The sequence below is a fragment of the Perognathus longimembris genome, chromosome 10 (genome assembly GCF_023159225.1).
Source record: "Perognathus longimembris pacificus isolate PPM17 chromosome 10, ASM2315922v1, whole genome shotgun sequence".
NCBI classification, from domain to species: domain Eukaryota; kingdom Metazoa; phylum Chordata; class Mammalia; order Rodentia; family Heteromyidae; genus Perognathus; species Perognathus longimembris.
This window is the reverse complement of record NC_063170.1, coordinates 38,241,337-38,257,209: the sequence shown is the minus strand read 5'-3', so window position 1 is coordinate 38,257,209 and position 15,873 is coordinate 38,241,337. Positions and strand designations below refer to the sequence as shown.

Genomic DNA, 15,873 nt, shown 5'->3' with positions numbered 1-15,873 from the left:
TAAGGATAGTGCTCTACCACTTAAGCCATAGCCCTACTTTTGGGTTTTTTGTGGTGGTTTATTGGAGATAAGATTCTCACAGACTTTTCTGACTGGGCTGGCTTCAAGCTGAGATGTAGGTAGGATTATATATGTTTGAGCCACCAGCACTCAGCTTGACTCCTAAGTTTCAATGTACATTGTTATCCCAAGTGCTTTAGGTTTGGTTTTTGCAAAAGTAGCCTAAAGGGCTTTGTATACTCTTGAAATAATTCAGTTTACTATGTTACATGAAATGTTTAGCAAAGTAGAAGTGTGTTTAGGTCATTCGTTTTAGGATTCATATTAGGGTTCATATTATTCGTATTAGGATATTACATTGGGAAATTTTCAAAAAGTAGTAAACCTAAGTTTCCATAGATGTTTTTGAATGCCACTCACTTCTAGACTTTGTATAGTATTTTCTTGTCTTTTCTGGAAATAAGCAATAAGTTCTCCAATGTTCAATAAATTTTTCCTGGACACCATATGTCATTTCTGCTAGTTGTCAGTACAGCAGACTGGATTTTTCTGAGCTTTAAAACTTCTTCACTCATTACTTGAGGTCATTTGCAATCTCTCTCTTTTTTTTTTTTTTTTTTGCCAGGCCTGGGGCTTGGAGTCAGGGCCTGAGCACTGTCCCTGGCTTCTTTTTGCTCAAGGCTAGCACTCTGTCACTTGAGCCACAGCACCACTTCTGGCCATTTTCTATATATGTGGTACTGGGGAATTGAACCCAGGGCTTCATGCATACGGGGCAAGCACTCTTGCCACTAGGCCATACTCCCAGCCCTGCAATCTCTCTTCTAAAACACTTAATTTAAGTAATTGCACACATCCTTTTAGTCCCATCTCAGGAGTGTATCTGCCCAGCTTCCAATAGGCTTGTGTGGAACATAGGATAGACAGTGTGGGACAGCCACCAACTCAGCTGTCATCTGGAGGAGAATTTCTGGAGGTCTTTTCACACCTGGAAATAACATTTCCTACTACTGTAGCACATGCTCCTACATTACAGTTTCAAAAACAAGTGTTCAGGTTTTCCCCCAAGTTCAACAAGCATGTGTCTTCTGTCCTTGTGACTAGATAGCTTTTATGGTGGTGCAGATACAAAGAAGATACTGTCCATTAGACAGGACTTTTTATGATTAGGAGCTATGAATTACATACTTTTGTAATGTCGTATGTTTATTTTTAGTAATCTTATATATATTTATATACTTGACTTTTTTCACCCCAATGTATTTTGGGGGTCAGTGTCTTGTTCATAGAGAGCTCTTATTTTTTCTAGCTACATAGTGTTTGGTATATATTAATTCCATAATTCATTCAATCACACTCCATTTGTTCGTTTGTTTTGTCAGTCCTGGGCTTGAACTCAGGGCCTGGGTACTGTTCTTGAGCTTCTTTTTGCTCAAGGCTAGCATTCTACCACTTGAGCCACAGCACCACTTCCAGCTTTTTCTGTTTATGTGGTACTGAGGAATCAAACCCAGGGCTTCATGCATGCTAGGAAAGTACCACTAAGCCACATTCCCAGCCCCAGACTCCTTTTAAGAGGGCATCTTGTTACTAATTTTTGTTCATTGGTAATAAGTGGGATCTTTTCATCAAAGGAAGAGAAATTCTGCATCAGTGGACAAGTAATAAATACTTGTATATGAATCTTAGTTTTGATAGTGAATCTAAAAAATCTCTATCCCAGAGTCAGATATTTTTTCTTGTAGTTCTTCTGGAAGTTCCATAGTTTTACATTTTACATTTAAATTTACACCTTATTTTGACTTGATATTGTATATGATGCAAGCTATGTGTCAAAGTTTTTTTTATGTATGTAAAAGTGGTGTGCAGAGGGGTTACAGTTTCATATGTGTTAAAGTTGTTTTTTTTTTTTTTTTTTTTTTTTTTTTTGGTTTTTTGGAGGGGTTTTTTTGGCCATTCCTGGGCCTTGGACTTAGGGCCTGAGCACCTTCCCTGGCTTCTTCCAGCTCAAGGCCACTTCCAGCTCTGCCACTTGAGCCACAGCGCCCCCTCTGGCCATTTTCCATGTATGTGGTGCTGGGGAGTCGAACCGAGAGTAAGTGTAGGAGGCAAGCACTCTTGCCATTAGGCCATATTCCCAGCCTGTGTTAAAGTTTTTAAACATAGATATATCTAGTTGTTAGAATATCATTTGTTGGGGAAAACACTGGTACTTTCTCCACTGAATTGTCTTTGCATATTTTCCAAATTTCTGGTGTTTGTCTGTGGGCTTCATTATAGTCTATTGATGTATTTGTGTATCTTGATGCAAAATCCACACATTTTGATACTACAAGTCTTAAAAACAACTTTTAGGGATGAAGGTGTGGCTTCATGGTAGAGGTCTGCTTAGCATTAGAGAAACCTTGGGTTTGATTCCTTAGAACCATAAGAGGAAAAAAAAGTCACTAGCCTTGTTTTTACTCAAAATTCTTTTGGCTATTCTAGGACCTTTAAAGGATGTCCACATGAATTTTTAAATCAATTTTTTTAGTTGGATTCTAAACAAGGAAAAAAATTAGTCTTTTTAAATTCATGGGTCAGTTTGACAAGAATTAACCAATACCTCCTCTTTATTCCCAGGTTTGAATTCAAGGCCTCATGCTACTTGCTCAGTGTTGGTTTTTTTGTTTGGTTTATTTGTTTTGTTTTATCAGACCTGGGACTTGAACTCAAGCCCTGGGCACTGCCTCTGCTTTTTTGCTCAAGGCTAGTTACCACTTGAGCCACAGGTCCGTTTCAGGCTTTTTTGATGATTAATTGGAGATAAGAGTCTCATTGACTTCTCTGCCTGTTCTGGCTTCAAACTGCAGATCTCAGCCTCCTGAGTAGCTAGGATTACAGGTGTGAGCCATCAGTGCCTATAGATTGTTGCATCTAAGGACTCTTTGTGTGACGCCTAATTCTTTTATTGTAGAATTTTTATTTTATAGTTTGACAAATCTGTCATGCCTTCTGGGCTATATTTGTTTTGAGTGTTAAGCATAAGCCAAAGACCATTTTTGACCTGTAGCATTCAGCATCACTTCTTAATAAGAGATATATTCGTACATTGAACATACATATATACATATATATATTTCTATATTGAATTGTCCTTGTGCTTTTTATCAAAAGTCTTACAGTTATGGATCATTTAAGAAAAAAATACATATCTTCTGAGAAATGCATGGCCGGGAGATTTCATTGTACAAACATCACAGAGTATATTTATATGAACTAAGATTGCTAGGGGTCTGTAGGCAATATAAATCCTATAGAACCACTATCATATGTGGTCCATGCTTGACTAAAACATCATTAATGTGGTAACTGACTGTATTTATGTGGGCTTATTTCTGGGCTTTTACTTTGGGAATGTCTTTTTTTCTTTTACCATGCTGCCCCAATTCCTTCAGTTGTATACTAATTATTGAAATAATATGGTACAAGATCCAAAGCCTTTTTCTGATCTTTCTAAATTGTTTTGGTGATTTAATTTTCATTGCATTTCCACATAGAATTATATCGATTTATATTCACAGGGTATTTGTCTTTTTATCAATAAATGGCATTTGTCTCTTATTTTTTTTGTAATATCTCTCAAGTTAAGGAAGTGTCCCATTCTTTGCTGAAATTAGAATAGCTTTAAAATCATGAATAGATGTTGAGTTATATTAATTGTGATGATTATATATTTTATTCTGTTAATACATTGAATTGCAGCAGTTTTAAAGTTGAATGAAACAAGATTGCAGAATAAATTTTGATTGTTTTTTTCAGGTATTGTTGAATTCAGTTTGCTGATACTTAGTTGAGAATATAGTCTTTATTAGTAAGGGTGTTAGTCTGTACTTTTGTAATACCCATGTTTGGTTTTGGTAATAGGATAATAGTGTTGATGGAAAAATAGATGTCATGTCTTTTTTATAAAGCTTAATAGATTTCATCATTGAAACTAGGTTTGGAGTTTTGAAACTAAGTTTGGAGTTTTGTTGGAAATAGAATTGTATAAATTTTATGTCTGTTATAACCCTAAAATTACTCAGACTAGATTTTTTTTCTTCAGTAATTTTTGTGTCTTTTAAGGAATCATTCTTTTTCATCAAATAGTTGAATTTATATGCATAGAATTATTTGTGATAGTCCTTTAATATATTTTGTGTATAGGAGTTTTACTGGTAATGTCCTCTTTCATTCCTGAAACTGGTTTTATTTTTTTTATTCTGTTATATTACCACCAACTTTATGGATCATTTTAAAGAACCAGCTTTTGTATTCTTGAATTTTCTCCATTGCTTTTCCGGGTTTCTCCATTCACTTCTCTTTTTTATCTTTTATCATTTATCCCTCTCCCCACTTTCTTTCTTTCTTGCCATTGTGGGACTTGAGCTCTTCTGCTGAAGCCTAGTGCTCTACCATTTTGAGCCACAGCACCACTTCTGGGTTTTGAGTGGTTTATTGGATGTAAGAGTCCTACAGGGACTCTCTTCTAACCACTATCCACTGATCTCAGCCTCCTGAGGAGCTAGGATAACAGGTGCAAGCCACCAGCATCTGGCATCTTTTGTCATTTCTATCCTTCTGATAGTTTGGTGGTTATTTTACTTTCTTCTAGTTTCCTAAGTGAAAGCATAAGTTATTGGTTTGAGGTAATCTTTTCTGATGAAAACATTCTAATAGATTAATTGCCCTCTAAAGCTATTTAAATTTTACAAATTTTAATATGCTGTATTTTTACTTCCTTCAGAATATCTTTTCAGTCTTCATTGATACTTCCTCTTTACATCATTGTTTTACTTTACTGCCAAATTAACTTTGTTATGGTGAGAGTACATGCTTTTGTATCCTTTTCCTTTTAGTCTACATAACATCCTTTGTAGGGTTCATAGCTTGTAGGTGAACAGTGGTTTCCTTAGAGTTGATATTAGTGCAGTACAAATACTTGGACTATACTTGGTTTTCATTCATTGTTTTGTAGATACTCTATCAGAAGGAAATGTATGGTATGGTAATGGTGATAGCCTTCTATATCACTGACATTTTAGTACATCTGTAGTTTTGTATATTCAAGGTGCAGAACCATTTCATTACCACAAAGGAACTTCCTGTGTTTCATCCAGTTGCATAGCTCTTTGACAATATTTGACCCAACATACACCTCTGAACCCACTCTATTGTACTTAGCAATCATTTGTCTCATTTAACCATTCAAATATTTTATCTTCTGCCTTTCAAGATAATCGTTTAACAAGGACTAAAATGATTTCTTGCCTGTTTTTATTTAGGGAAAGTAAATAGTTTCATTTTTGAGCCTTAATTGTATGCACAAAGTATCTTTCTGGCATTTATGTAAGAAATATTAAGGAAAATAGACAACCAAATGGGCTTGAAAGTGACTATTCTAGTAGGGATTATTTTATAATACTGTATTAAATGTAATGGCTTCTAAAAATGGATTTACTGAAGAAAACCATCTTGTAGTCATTTGTTAACTGGTTCTTGTGAAATGTCTGGTAAGAAAAGTTGTTTTAGGATAGTTTTGTTAAACTGATTCTTAGCTTACAATAGTTTTCTTTTTACTTGTAACTTTTTTTAAATTTTTTTTTTTACTGATGGCTAATTGTACACATGAGATACAGTGAGCTATTTCAATCCACGTATATACCATGTATACTGATAGGATTATAATAGTTGGTATATCCATTACCTTAAACTTCTATCATTTCTTATCTGGTGTATTTGTGGTGGTGTTAAATTGGGAATTGGATTTGGTATTGGTTGTTTTATGGTAGCATTTTGTTCAGGATTTTTGCGTCTGTGTGCCATCATAGATATTGGATGACAATACTCCTTCCCTCCATATATGTTCCTATCTGATTTGGTGTCAGAGAATGTTCACCTTTTAGAGTTTGAAAAAACTCACTTATAACATTTAAGAATGGTTTTAAGAAAAACTCCTGTTATTTATTCTTTACTGGTTTTGTACAGTTCTGAGTTTCCTTGCCCATTGTTCCACTTAGATTTTCTGTTTCTTCATAGTTCCGTTTTGGCAGGTTACATGTGTCTAGGATTTTATTCATTTCTGGGTTTTCCAACCCGTTGGTATATAGTTTTTAAAATAACTGTCAGCAGTCTATAATATTGATTGACTCTATAATATTGATTGAAATGTCTTAGTTTAACTAAAGGTTTGTCAATTTTAATTTGTTAGACAAAAACCTCATCATGCATCAGTTTTTTGAGATTGGCCTCAAACTCCCAATTTTTCTTGTATGAACTTCCTGAGTGCTAGGATTAGGTTTGTACCACCACACCCTGCTCCTACAGAGATGTATGTTGTATGTATGTTTGCATGCATGCATGGTGTATTAGCCTGTTAGTCCTCTGGCTCCGTATGGTCTCTATGGTTTTTCAACTATAGTTCTTGTCTGCACTTATGTCAGTGGCCTACACTGTGGATGAGTAGGTGTGAATGTCGTTGTAGCTGTTTTGTTGGGAAAAGTACTACTGCCTGTATGACAGGAAGGCTAGGCTTTGGTGGTGTTGACTTTCTCTCTGCAAGTTGCCCTATTTCTTTGGTGCAATACATATAGATTTAGAAGTCTACGACTCTGGTTTTTTGCTGAGCCTCTGTAGCCACCCATGTGAGCAGAAAGGAATGTGTTTCTCTTTCTTCCTCCCTCCCTCCCTGCCTCCCTCCCTCTGTGGTAAGAGTCTTTTGTACAGTCCACTACAGTGACACTTGGGGACTGTTGGAATCCAGCTTACTCCCCTCACCTCTCCCAAGGAGAAGTCCATTTTGGCTGTCAGCCAGTTTGCAAGGTATAGTTCAGGGCAGAACAGAAGGAAGTGCTTTACACTTTGCTCTGTGGTGCTGTGCTCTACAATGCATTTCTTCGTTGTTCAAGTTGGAATTTAGTTTTTTTTAATTCTTTACTATGATTTTAGGTTGATTTTCTTGGGTTTTTTTTTTTTTGAGGGGGTAGATGAACCAACTCACTTGGCTAACATGCGTATTTACACTTTTTGAAACATAAAGGTTTGGTTAAGACCTTCAAACTACTGAAAAGTAATTTTTATACTTAAAACCCCTACTCTTCCTTTTTTCCTCAGAATCACTCACTATATTTTTTCTGTGTATTTTCCCAGAAACACTTAGTACATATTCATGCTTACCATGTAAAACCTTTTGTACACAATGACTGTGAGCCTCCTCATTTAATACTGTGCATTAGACATTTTTTCATTGATAAGGAAAAGAACATTGAGATCTGCTCCTTGTTTTAAATTGGAAGTTGATACTTGAATATACAAGTACCAAACAGCTCATCTGATATGTTTGTTCATAAATAGTAGTTGGGAATCACAAAATGTGATCTCTGAGTGAGTGAAACAATGTGTATTACCAACTGATTTCTTAAATTGAACTCAAGCTTTTTGTTGATAATATATAATCCACCAGTAGTTCATTATTTTCTTCCTTTCTTAGCCTATACCCACAATACAGTATCTTAAATTCTAGTTTGAGTTCAAATAATGTGAGAAATTAGACCTTAAAAATACACCTAGGAGGCTGTGAATGTGACTTAGTGATAGAGTGCTTGCCTAGCATGCTTGAAGCCCTAGGTTTGATTCCTCAATACCACATAAACAGAAAAGGCTGGGAGTGGCGCTGTGGTTCACGTGGCAGAGTGCTAGCCTTGAGCAAAAAGAAGCCAGGGACAGTACTCAGGCCCTGAGTCCAAGCCCCAGGACTGGCAAAAAACAAAACAAAAAAACACACACACCAAGAATCCTAATTAATTATGTGAGTCCATTAAAGAATTACAAAGAGCTTCTTGCATTCATACTTTTAGCTTATTTGGGATCATCAAAATTATTTGCAGCATTTTATTCTCCACAATTAATCAATAAACATGTAATCATTTATTCTGCACACATGTAGAAATTGGTTCAACTAAAAATATTACTTGAAGTGGAATTATGTTGTATTTAAAGGGATAGTCATAAAATTTTAATATTTTGCTGAAGGAAATCTTAAATGTTGCTTAATTTTCAGATTTTGCATAGTAAAGTATAATTTCTTATTTCAAATTTAACCAGTTTCCCTTTTTTCCTCAATTTGATTTGTGAATAAGAAAATAATGTTCATATGAGTCACAAAACACTTTAATAGGATTCAAAGTATTGAATCATAGAATTCCAGACATCTCTCACATACAAGTGACTCATTTTCTTTATTCTGTGCAGGGTTTATCTTGGGCAGTAATATGTAGCTTAATTTGACTAGGTCTGATCATATTGAAATATTAAGTTTGCTGTGTTAATGAGTAACACTGAAAAGTCCTGGACAAAAATGCATTCTTTTCAAAATGATATTAGTTGAGTAAAATATAGTCAAAATAACTACCTTAGCTGAATAAATCCTGTGTTTTCGTGTTTCCTGGAACATTTCCATGTTAGCTTTTCAATAGGTAATTTTGACTTAATTTCTGTGTATTGCATTCTGTTTCTTAGAAACAAATATTTAAATGAAAGAAGAGTAGTGTTGTAGAAACTAACTAGTAAGAGAGTCAAAAATTTAACAAAAGCAGCACTATACTAACCTCTCTTTAGTATTTCTATATGCTGTTGTTAAGACTTTTGGGATATCTATGAATATTATCTATGAATACCATCTTTTGCCTACCAGGGTTCCCTGACAAGTTTATTCTCAGTGGCTCAGCTATCCTTAGAGTAATTGAGAGATTCTCGAAATGAAAAAATAAGTATACAGTATAGTAATGTTTTCATTCCTTAAAATATTGAGAATTACAGTAATCTAAAATGGTAAGAGACCTCAAAGTATTTTAAAGTTTGTTTCTCTTGAATAATGTGAAAATCAGTGGTCCAAACTGACAGCTGTCAATAAGGGAACGAACTGTTCTATAACGTCATTCACAATCTTGTTTGACAGTCTGCTAGTATGTCAGCCTACAGGCACACTTTTAAATCTGTTTTCTAGACTGTGGGGAACTATTTGTCCAGTTCTAGGGTAATTGCCTCCCCTTTAAAAAACAATAAATCTTGCTATGTACCTCAGGCTGACCTAGAACTCACTGCGCAGCCCAGGATGGCCTTGAATTGAGGATTTTCTTTCTTGAGCCTCTCAAGGGCTATACCATTATTCCTGACTTGTATTTGGATTTTTTTTTAGATGACTTGGCAGTTAAGCACACTAAATTTCACTTATCCTGCCACTAACCCCAAACCATTATAACAACTTAAAGGTTGTCTGAGAATATAGATTTATTGTGTAAATTTTAAAATAAATATGTCTAGCTGATGGCGCACTCCTATAATCCAAGATACTTAGAAGGTTGAGGTCTGGAGGATCAGAGTTCAAAACTAGCCCCGGTAGAAAACTCCATGAGACTTCATCTCCAAAATAACCAGCAAAAAGGAGGATATGAGATGTGGCTCAAGTGGTAGAATTATCAGTGGAAAATGGTCCTGAGTTCAAACTTGAATACTATCAATAATAGATAACAAGTTTTTCTTTTTTTAAACATGAGAGTTTAAAGAAAAATTATGTGTTAAAGAAAAAGTAAAATAGTGCAGTAAGCTACAGCAAGACTCTATGGACAATAATTTTTTAAATACAGCCAAGTCAGTAATACTCTCCCCTGAGATTTTAGATGGGTTATATTAAATGAAGATCCCTGAATGTACCAGTGGCTCACATCTGTAATCCTAGCTGCTTGGAAGGCTGTAAAAATAAGAGGGTCACTTTTCAGGCCAGTTGGGGCAAAAAAGTTAAAGAGACCACTTCTTAGTAAGCTAAGTTTGGAAGCATCACTATAATAAGCCATCCCATAAAGAACAGTCATTTCCACAGAGTGAAGCTGTTAACACATGGTTTACTCCTGTGAATCCTAGTGAAAGTAGGAAGCCTATAGAGTTGGAGGGTCATGGCTGAAGGCATTTGTTCCTTTGGAAAGTGAGATCCTCCCTATCTGAAGAATAACCAGTGGAAAACAGAGCTGGAAGCATGACTTAGCAGCATTTTGTCAGACAAGCATGAGTACTGCTCTCCAGCCTCCCCAAATAGTCCCTGGCTATGACATTACTTTTAAGACCTTGCTTACCAAACTGGAGATTACTTGTTTTGGAAGAGAAGATTCATGAAGCAATAATACAATATAGCTTCCCTTCTGGAAAGAAGAGTTGGGAGAATATGTACTTTTTAAATATTAAAACAGACATTGGCTGGTTGTTCATGGGTCATGACTATAATCCTAACAGACACACAGACACACACACAGACACACAGACACACACACTTACTTGAGTAGAACCAGCAGGAACATTAAGAAAAACCTTTAGGGAATACCAAATTTGAGAGACACAGGGTAAAAAACGAGAAACAACTACAAAAGCAATACTTGCAAAACTGTTTGGTGTAAGTGAACTGAACACCTCGGTGGCGGGGGGGAAAGGGGGGAGGGAGGGGGGCATGAGGGACAAGGTAACAAACAGTACAAGAAATGTATCCAATGCCTAACGTATGAAACTGTAACCTCTCTGTACATCAGTTTGATAATGAAAATTTGGAAAAAAAAAAAAAAGAAAGAAAAACCTTTAGATTGTTTAAAGGATGATTCCAAATCCTCATAGACATTTTCCTTAATGCCATTATGAACACTGTTTGGAAACATTTTTATAAAAAAATTTTTGGGGTTAAAGTTTGTGTTTATTTAAGTCTACAATTATAAACTGTAAAATTGTAATATACTGGCAAAAAAGAAAAGACTGGTATGCAAAAGAATCATTGTTCCAAGAAAGACACTATTTGTCATCTAATTACTCTTTTATACACATTATACATGTTAAGTATTCTTTACCCAAATGCTTGAGAGCAGAGTGTTTCAGATTTCAGACATGGAATATTTACATATAAATATGTGATTTTTTTAGCATGGCCCTAAGTCTGATCATGAGGTTTATTTTTATTCCATATGTTCCTTGTACACTAGGCTTCCAAAGATAATTTTGTAAGCTATTTTAAAATAATTTGAGGGCATGAAACAAGATTTTTTTAATATGGAATTTTCTGCTGTGCTGTCATGTCAGCACTCAAAACCCCTTTCACATGTAGCATATTTCAGATTTTAAAAATAGTTATGCTCAACCAAAGCCAATGTTAAGGTCTACTCTCACCTCCCCATATTTTTAGAATTTTTCATTTACTTAGCAAGGGAATAGTCTTATGTTTTATTAATTGGACTAGATGAAAGTTGTGGAAATAATATTGTAATAAAGTTTTTTGTTTAATGTATTAAAATTAGCTTTATTTAAAAATGATCTTCCATCTTTTCTTGTTATCACAGGACAATGAAAAGAGAACCCCATTACATGCTGCTGCCTATCTTGGAGATGCAGAAATCATTGAACTGCTTATTTTATCTGGTATGGTAATGTGTATTTTTGTCATAATTAAAGTTTCAAGCATTATTGGCTTTTCCTATAAAATTTGGTTCTTAATAATTGCTTTATTTATGTTTATTCACGCTACAAATTCTGACCAAATGGCATATTCTGAGTGTTTAGAGTACATTATAGAACAGAGGGTTGCTTCCCATTTATAAATCATACTGTGATAAAACAGGTAGTGAATGTAAATTGTGTTCAAAGCTGGTAAGTGCTATGGGAAAGGAGATCAATGTAGTAGGAGTGAACACATGTTACAAAAGGCATTACATAAGAGAATTTGTAATAGGTCCAGAGTTACTAGGAGATGATTGCATTTCTTCAAAAGAAGGGGAAAAGGTGGCTCCGACCAAGTGCAGCTGGAGAGGTGGTAACAGAGTCTCTATAGACATATTTTTAAGGCAGTGTTGGCAGGAGTCCTATCTTTTTAAGGGGTCTGTAAAATACTTTTGAAGAAATTGGCTTTATTTTTAATTCTTTCTAAATTTCTCAAGTTTTATGATTTGAATACTACACATCTCTGTTACTGAATAGCTCCTGTTACAGAGTGCTTACAGACCTAAAATAAGCAATTAAACAGAGCTTAGAAATATTTTTGCTAGATATCAAAAAGACATCTGCACTTCCATGTTTATCAATGCACAATTCACAATAGGCAAAATATGGAAACAACCCAGATGCCCCTCCACAGATGAATGGATCCAAAATATATGGTACCTATACACAATGGAATACTACATAGCGATTACAAATGGTGAAATATTGGTATTTGCAGGGCAATGGTCAGAACTTGAACAAATAATGTTGAGCGAGACAAGCCTAGAACACAGAAAACAAAGGCGCATGATCTCCCTGATATATGACTGTTAAGATGGGGGGAGGGGGAGACGGTAGAGACCAGGTATGTGAAACCAAAAACCTTGTCAAATGGTATTTCCCACAGGTTTGGGTCAGCGACCCTACATTATGTAACTAAAATGAAACAACTACTCAACATTTAAAGGTCAAAAATTGACCTCTCAGTGGATCACAATAGCTCAAAAGCTATGTATGTACGTACATGTAAGACTATTGTCAACATATTGTCTATTGTAGACATTACATTTAAAGCCCTAGGCGAATTTTCTTTGGCGTAGGCCACGTGGCTACTGTATATGTTCTTGGTGCATTGTGTATTGTATATATGTCTACCTGACCTAGGGAAGGGAAAGAAAAACAGGATGTAAGATAGCACAAGAAATGTACAGGGCTGGGGATATGGCCTAGTGGCAAGAGCACTTGCCTTGTATACATGAGGCCCTGGGTTCAATTCCCCAGCATCACATATACAGAAAATGGCCAGAAGTGGCGCTGTGGCTCAAGCAGCAGAGTGCTAGCCTTGAGCAAAAAGAAGCCAGGGACAGTGCTCAGACCCTGAGTCCAAGCCCCAGGACTGGCCAAAAAAAAAAAAAAAAGAAATGTACATACTGCCCTACTATGTAACTGTACCCCTTTTGCACAACACCTTGTCAAAAATTTTTTGTTTAATAAATAAATTATTAAAAAATATTTTTGTTTTTGCCAGATTAATACAATATTTTCCAGGAACGCTTACATATAGTTAAATTGATTCTTTTTCTTTTTCCATCACTGCAAAGTGAAGCCACTGCCTCATACATGCTAGATAGGACTCCACCAATTGAGCCATGCTCCCTGGCTCTTTTTTTTTTTTTTTTCAAATTTTTATTATCAAACTGATGTACAGAAAGGTTACAGTTTCATATGTTAGGCATTGGATACATTTCTTATACTGTTTGTTACCTTGTCCCTCATAACCCCCTCTCTCCCCCCCTTTCCCTCCCCCCCCCCCGGAAGTGTTCAGTTCACTTACACCAAACAGTTTTGCAAGTATTGCTTTTGTAGTTGTTTCTCTTTTTTTACCCTGTGTCTCTCAAATTTGGTATTCCCTTTGAATTTCCTACTTCCAATACCAGTAAACACGGTTTCCAATATACTCAGATAAGATTACAGAGATAGTGTAGGTACCACCACAGGAATGTGATACAAGAACATCATCAATAATAGAAGCTACAGATACACATAGGACGTTGAAAGTAGTTACAACTGTGATATAACAATTGTTTCCATAACATGGAGTTCATTTCACTTAGCATCATCTTATGTGTTCATAAGGGTATAGCTATTGGGCCTTGTGATGCTCTGCTATGACTTGCCTAAACCTGTACTAATTATTCCCAATAAGGGAGACCATAGAGTCCATGTTTCTTTGGGTCTGGCTCACTTCACTTAGTATAACTTTTTCCAAGTCCTTCCATTTCCTTACAAATGGAACAATGTCATTCTTTCTGATAGAGGCATAAAATTCCATTGTGTATATGTACCACATTTTCCTGATCCATTCGTCTACTGAGGGGCATCTGGGTTGGTTCCAGATTCTCGCTATGACAAATTGTGCTGCGATGAACATTGTTGTGCTGGTGGCATTACTGTGATTTTGTTTGTGGTCTTTTGGATAGATACCCAAAAGTGGGGCTGCTGGGTCATAGGGGAGTTCTATATTTAGCCTTCTGAGGAATCTCCATACTGCTTGCCAGAGTGGCTGAACCAGTTTACATTCCCACCAACAATGAAGTAGGGTTCCCTTTTGGCCACATCCCCTCCAACAATTGTTATTATTAGTTTTCTTGATATATGACATTCTTGCTGGGGTGAGATGGAATCTCAATGTTGTTTTGATTTGCATTTCCTTTATGGCCAGTGATGGAGAGCATTTTTTCATATGTCTCTTGGCCATTCTCATTTCCTCATCAGAGAAGTTTCTTTGTAAGTCTTTAGCCCACTTGATGAGGGGGTATTGGTTCTTTGCGGTTTTGTTTTGGAAGAAGGTAATTTTTTTAGTTCTGCATATATTTTAGAGATGAGGCCTTTGTCTGTTGAATGTCCGGTAAAGATCTCCCAGTCTGTGGGCTTTCTGTTTATCTTGCGAGCTATGTCCTTTGCCGTGCAGAAGCTCTGCAGTTTGATGCAGTCCCATTTGTCCAACCTTTCTTTGATTTGTAGCCTTTCTGGGTCTTTGTTCAGGAAGTTCCGTCCTGCGCCAAGGAGCCCAAGTGTTTCTCCTACTCCTTCCTTTAGTGTTTTCAGGGTGTCTGTTTTGATTTCAAGGTCTTTAATCCATTTGGAATTGATTTTGGTGCAGGGTGATATATAAGGATCTAGTTTTAGTTTGTTGCATGTGTTGAGCCAGTTTTGCCAGCACCACTTGTTAAAGAGGCTATCTTTCTTCCATACTATTGTTTTAGCTCCTTTATCAAAGATTAAGTAGGCGTAGTTCTGTGGGTTCAATTCTGTTCCATTGGTCTTCAGGCCTGTTCCGGTGCCAATACCAAGCTGTTTTTATTACTATAGCTTTATAATACAGCTTGAAGTTGGGTATTGTAATTCCTCCAGCACTGTTCTTTCTGCTTAGGAGTGTTTTTGCTATTGTAGGTCTTTTATTGTTCCAAATGAATTTCTGGATTGCTTCCTCTATTTCATTAAAAAATGGTGTTGGGATATTAATGGGTATTGCATTGAATTTGTAGCCTTTGGCAATATTGCCATTTTGATTATATTAATCCTCCCAATCCAGGAGCATGGGAGGTTTTTTCATTTCCTTAGTTCTGACTTATCCCTGGCTCTTTTGTTTCTGAATCAAAAATCTCCCTAACTTGCCCAGACTGGCCTCCAACTTATAACTCTTCTACCATCACCTTCCAAGTAGCTGGGGTAATAGGTATGCACCTCCATACCTGGCTTAACTTTGTGTCACCAGTTTGCATAGCTTATATGCATAGGGAAAATTGAGTAATATCATTCCTTAGATGTTTTAGTTAGGCACAAAAGAGCTGAAATTAAATTTTTCTATGGTGATCTCATCAGATGGAATCCTTAAGAATTTTATATTGTAAGGTCATAAAATTTCTCATATCTTTTATTAGACATTTCATGATCATGTACAATTAAATATAGTTAGATATGGATCCAATTAATATTGTTAGTTTCCTGATGAATTACTTAATCCCTGATGTACTCCCTTAGAGATCACTTGCTTTTTAGCTGAAATTTAGTAAAGAACTGACAAAGTTCAAGGACAAAAAAAAATTTGTTGTTGTTGCTGTTGCTCCTGAGGCTTGAACTCGGGACCTGGGCACTGTCCCTGAGCTTTTTGGCCTAAGGATAGCACTCTACTACTTTGAGGCAGAGGGCCACTTCCTGTTTTCTGGTGGTTAGTAGGAGATAAAAGTCTCATGGACTCTCCTGTCCAGGTTAGCTTTAAACCACAATCCTCAGATCTCAGCTTCCTGAGTAGCTAGGATTACAGGTGTGAGCCACCAGTGCCTG

The 15,873-nt window shown here is 36.1% G+C and overlaps 1 protein-coding gene across 5 annotated transcripts in view; it reads left to right on the top strand.

Moving 5' to 3' along the window:
- Ankrd28 (ankyrin repeat domain 28) overlaps window positions 1–15,873 on the top strand; it is a 143,523-nt gene that overhangs the window by 53,986 nt on the left and 73,664 nt on the right. For all 5 annotated transcript variants that reach the window (XM_048355909.1, XM_048355911.1, XM_048355910.1 and 2 more), the window contains one exon: window positions 11,391–11,469. In XM_048355909.1, the coding sequence (XP_048211866.1) occupies window positions 11,391–11,469 (79 nt within the window). The remainder of the gene's footprint in view (window positions 1–11,390; window positions 11,470–15,873) is intronic.